Here is a 6,122-nt window from a genome sequence, read left to right on the forward strand (position 1 = left end):
TCCTCCTCCTCCTCCTCCTCCTCCTCATCATCATCATCATCATCATCACCATCTGTTAACACCCATGTACCATACTGTTATGGGTTGGACAGTTTGACAGGATCTGATGGGCCCAAAGACCGCATCATGTTCCAGTGTTTGCTTTGGCATGGTTTCTACTACCGGACGCCCTTCCTAACAGTCAGAAATAAAAACTTTCATGAACTCAAATCTTTGAGAGACACCCAAAATAATAATGATAATATCAAAGATGACTATGTTGAGTTATTTGTGTTGGTTGTGTTGGTTTTGGTGGTGGTCATCGTGAGTACGTTGTCGGAGTCCCACATGTCAAAACTGACAGGAAAGCCCATCATCATCATCATCATCATCATTGTTTAACGTCCGCTTTCCATGCTGGCATGGGTTGGACGATTTGACTGAGGACTGGTGAAACCGGATGGCAACACCAGGCTCCAATCTAATTTGGTAGAGTTTCTACAGCTGGATGCCCTTCTTAACGCCAACCACTCCGAGAGTGTAGTGGGTGCTTTTACGTGTCACCTGCACGAGGGCCAGTCAGGCGGTACTGGCAACGGCCATGCTCAAAATGGTGCATCCCATGTGCCACCCACACAAGAGCCAGTCCAGGGGCACTGTCAACGATCTCACTTGGCTTGCCGGGTCTTCTCACACCACAAGACATTCATTCCATACACCAGCTCAACTTAATTTGTCTTAATTAGTCGAAAGACACTTGTTGTTATTCTCATGTTGTTTGTATTTGTAATTGTGTAACATTTTCTCCATTTTCTCGTTTTTTGTCTGTGTCGTCGTACACATTCGCTTGCTTTCTACCAAAAATTTAATGCTCTTAGCTTAGATTTTTGGGGCCTGCCAATTTTGAACAGTCTCAAGTGTAACAGGCTAAAACTGTAACAAGGATCGGAAACTTGACTGATGAACAGAAGGCCATGAATGATCTGTCCTGGTTTTTCCTGTCCATTTTTGCATTGTTTATTTGTCCGTATGTTTTTATTTGTCATCCTTTACATTCTTATTCTGTTTTTTGGATTTATATATACATATAGTGGCGTACGTACACTTTTTGCTCACCTTGTAAGTATATATCTAAATTCTGTACAACATTTTTTTCTCCTTTTTTTCTCCATCTTTTAGCCCCCCTTATACTTTCTTCTTTCTTCCCTCTTTTCTCTTTCTCACTCCCCCTCTCTCACATTTCTTGGCATTCTCCTTCTTTAATCTTTCTACTTTCCTTTGTTATCTCCCTTGTAACTTTTCCTCTGTCCCTTCCTCTCCCTTCCTCCCTCTAGTTCCTTCCCTAATTCTTTAATCCCTCTTCCCCCTACCTCTCTCTGTTCTTTCCATGTGACCGGTGTTCAGCCAAGCATGATCTTTCTTTCTTGGCCTGACCAACACCCATACAACACTTTATTTTCCTGTCTCCTGACTTTCATCTATGTTGTGCCACAAGGCTTTCAACCCACAGGCCAGCTCAACTTAACTTGTCCTTATTAGTCGAAAGACACCTGTTGTTATTCTTGTGTTGTGTTGTATTTGTAATCGTGTAACATTTTCTGTTTTCTCGGTTTTTTTTTTGTCTGTGTTGTCATACACATTCACTTGCTTTCTTCCAAAAATTTAATGCACTTAGCTTAGCTTTTGGGCCAACCAATTTTGAACAGTCTTAAGTGTAACAGGCCAAAACTGTAATGATGATTGGAAACTTGACTGATGAACTTGGAGTAGTACACTTTCATTGACCCTCAAACGTTGAAAAGAAAAGTCAACCTCAGCAGGATGTGAACTCAGAATGCAGAGCATTAAAACAAATACCTTTGAAACACATTCTGTCTGTTACTCTACCGACTCTGTCAATTGACCAACTTTATTGCTGACAAGAGGAGAAAGAGGTGAATAATAATAATGATAATAATAATAATAATAATAATAATAATAATAATAATAATAATAATAATAATAATAATAATGATAATAATAATAATAATTGCGATCACAATATAGCAGCGAAAGAATTTGACAAGATCAGTAAATATAAAGACTTGCTAATAGAAATTGAAAAAAAATGTGGCATCTCAAGGTGACTACCATACCAGTGATTGTAAGATCTCTAGGAATGATAAAAAAAGGTACTGTAACCTATTTGAAAATGATATCAGGCTTACCATCCCTACAAGAAGTGCAAAAAATCGTGCTAACTGGAACGAGTTATGTACTGCGAAGAGCATTATTGCTGTGAAAACAACATCCATTCATAAATTTATGTATTTATTAATTTTTTTAAATACATATTTTACCTGTGAATTTGTGTGCGTAATCTGGGAATGCGTACAATGAGCTTCTCTGCCCTAGGTGTACGGAAAACACTCGGTGAGAAATGGAAGAAAATTTGAAGAAGAAAAAAATAATTAATGATAATAATAAGCATCCCTTCTACTATTGGCACAAAGCCTGCAAAATAATAATAATAATAATAATAATAATAATAATAATAATAATAATAATAATAATAACAATGAGAGTGTCTGTCATCCCACTAGTTGTAGGGCCACTAGGAACACTAACAACCAAGTTCAAGAAATATGACAGAGAAATTGGAATTGACATGAGAATAGAGCAAGCCCAAAAAGACAGCTAGGATTTTGTGATTGGTTCTTGGGTATTGAATATCTTCCAAGATAATTAACAACCGAATCTCAAAGCTTTATAATGTGTGGAAAGAGACCCTGTGAGATCTCTGACAACAGGCTGCTGTCCACTCTCACAACATCAACCAGAGCAAACAAAACCATGCTCTCTGAGAAGTAAAACAATGATAATAATAACAATAACAAACTTATTGTATACAATACCCAGGTGCACTACAGCCCACCAGAAAAAGTAACCAAAACTGCATGAACAATACATAGAATAATGCACACAAAGTGAACAGTGAATCACTCATTTAAAAAAAAGTGAGGGACATCAGGTGTATTGTTGGTGAATTTTGGAAAGCATGGAAGTTTTGAAGGATTTAGTGTTCAGACAGTTAACAACTGATGTGGGTAGTTTAATCCAAGCTTCAGCAATTGTGAGCATGAGAAAATATTTCAGAAAGTTATTGGTGATGTTGTGTTGTTTTTTGATTTTGTAAGCATGTCCATGTGTGTTAGATATATGGAATCCAAAATGGTCCCCAAGGTTGTTGTTGGAACAATAGTGGATATCATGATGTGTTGGGTAATTTTGGGTGGGAATAAAATAATAATAATAATAATGAACTTATTGCATACAATGCTTAGAGTGCCCTACAACTCATCAGAAAAGGTAGCCAAAAGTGCATGTACAGTACACAGAATGATGCACAAAAAAAATAAATAAATAAGTAAAAATAAAAGTGAACAGTGATTGAGTTATAAAAAAATGAGGAAGTCCTGAAGGATGCACTGTCCCAACTACTAACAACTGATGCAGGTAATTTATTCCACGTTTCAGTATTTTTGAGTATGAAAATCTTATTTGTAACTATCTAATTCAAAGGAACAGGGGCCATTATTGTAGAAGTGGAGTAGAGAGAAAGAGAAACAAAGGTAATAGTGTATTTATGAGGGATTACATGCCATCAGTAAGATACCTGCTCCAGCTCTCCCTTTCGTATTCCTCAATACTATACCCCCCACTCAGTTAAGGGGTCTTGTCTTATAGGTACATGATGACTGCATCTGTGCTGGTGCTATATGAAAAACACACATTATACTGCGGTGTAGTTGGTGTTAAGAAGGGCATCAAGCTGTATGTATGTAAAAACCATTCCAAAGCAGATATTGGAGTATAGCAGAGCCTTCTTGCAAGTTAGTTTATGGCGAACTGTCCAACCCATGCCTACATGAAACAAGATACTTAAAATGATGATGATGATATGTAGATGACAGTGTTGATAGAATACAAAACAACAAATTGATATGTGAGCAGTGTGTGGTAATCTATGGCTAAGGGCACATTAATAGGAAGAACACAGTTGCACCAACTCACTGATGAACACAGTGAGAAGTATTGTAAGACTGAGAAGTGCTGTTGTTGGCTTGCAGGGCTCTGAGTTTAGTCTTTCCTGTGAAAAGAGATTGATTCTGACGAAATGACTTGCCATCCTGCCACTCATGACCAAAATGTATTATTTGAAAATATCTTCAGTAATGTTTTCTATGAATTAACGAATGGGTTTAGGAACTTTGCACCATCAACAACACTACCATGATGATGATGATGACGATGATGATGATGATCATCATCGTCATCATCATCATTGCCATCATCATCATTGTTGTCATCATTATCATCCTCCTCCTCCTCATCATCATCATCATCATCACCACCACCAACACAACCGCCGCTACCACCACCATCATTGTCGTCACTATTGTTGTCGTCGTCTTCATCATCATCATCATCATCATCATCATCATCATCACCATCATCATCATCACCACCACCACCACCACCATCATCACCATCATCATCATCATCATCATCATCATCATCATCATCATCATCATCATCATCATCATCATCATCATCATCATCATCATTATCATCATCACCACCACCACTACCACCACCATCACCACTATCAACCCCACAACACTTTCCCTGCCACCACCACCACCACCACCACCACTATCGTCTTTATAATCATCATCATCAGCAGCAGCAGCAGCATCAATCTTTTAATGTCACCCTCGACCCTACATCATTCTTTTATTGACCCCCACTCCACCAAATGGATAATTAGAAAATACATCCCTAATAATAATCTGGTACTCTCTCATAATAATCTAACGATAAGCTTCCTTTTTTATTTTATTTTCCACTTTTTTCTTAACGACTTTATCATGGTTGTCATGGCAATTGCTACCATAATCACTCTTGTCATTGTTTTTATCATTTTTAACATATTTCTTGAATTCTTTGTCTTTTTTTTTCTTCAGATTTTTGCAAATGAAACAATGAAACCATCATCATCACCATAACCACCACCATCACCACCACAACCACCACCACAACCACCACCACCACCGTTGACATCATCATCATCATCATCATAATCATCACCATCATTATCATCATCATCGTTATCATCGTCATCATCATTATCATCATCATCATCATCAACAACACCAATGAATTAGAAATAGCAATTTTTCTCAAATCACACACTTCTGCTTAGAAAGAAGGAACAAAAACTTTAGGTGCACAGTACCTGAAAAATAAATGGGATGATCATATCTGGAACACATTTGATCATGAGGTCCACTCAATTAAAGATGACCAGGGGGTAAACCAAAATAGCATCAATCACTATATTTATCATCATTATCAACAACAACAACAACAGCAACAATATTTTTTTTTGCCCTCCGTGATTTCTTTTCTATACTTTCCATGCTGCTGGTAAGGGTTGGACAGGCTCATCAGTACAGAACATCTCGAGTTTTATAGAAAAAAAAACAAAAAAAAAAACAGAATTATGAACAAAAGAATGAATTAAATATGATGATAACTAATACATGGTAAAAATAGAAACCATTGAAATTCAAACAGGATTGCTATATTGATCTGCAGCATTGATTTTCAGAATATAGTCATTATATATGAATGTGTGTGTGTGTGTGCGTGTGTACACACACACACACACACACACACACACACACACATATACAGGAACTAAGAGAATTAGTCCTGAGTGGCCAGTGGCATATATTTGTGTAACAAAGACTGAATAAAGGTACATTGAAAAGTGTGCAAGATAAATACTTGATTTATTGAGATAATTGCTGCTTCCAGAGAAGACAGAACAATCACATGCTGGCAATTGGGACCAAGTCCAAATGAGAAGGGGAGATAAGCTAAAGAATGAAGAGTCTCCAGCATTGACGCATCATTAAGGAAAGGACAATTCTTGTGTATGTGTGTGTGTGTGTGTGTGTGTGTGTGTGTGTGTGTGTGTGTACGTACATATACATATACACATGCATCTAGGTTTACAAAGAATAAGTCCTGGGGTCGATTTGCTCGACTAAATGCAGTGCTCCAGCATGGCTGAAGACAAATGACTGAGACAAGTA

At 37.5% G+C, this 6,122-nt stretch overlaps 1 protein-coding gene across 1 annotated transcript in view; it reads right to left on the reverse strand.

The window, feature by feature from the left end:
• The window catches only part of LOC106874649 (protein FAM135A), a 303,488-nt gene extending 298,109 nt beyond the window's left edge, over positions 1-5,379 (reverse strand). The window contains exon 1 of the mRNA XM_052969428.1: positions 5,258-5,379. Coding sequence (XP_052825388.1) covers positions 5,258-5,302 — 45 coding nt within the window. The 5' untranslated portion in view covers positions 5,303-5,379. The remainder of the gene's footprint in view (positions 1-5,257) is intronic.
• Positions 5,380-6,122: the final 743 nt, after the last annotated feature.

Source organism: Octopus bimaculoides, chromosome 7 (genome assembly GCF_001194135.2).
Source record: "Octopus bimaculoides isolate UCB-OBI-ISO-001 chromosome 7, ASM119413v2, whole genome shotgun sequence".
NCBI lineage: Eukaryota > Metazoa > Mollusca > Cephalopoda > Octopoda > Octopodidae > Octopus > Octopus bimaculoides.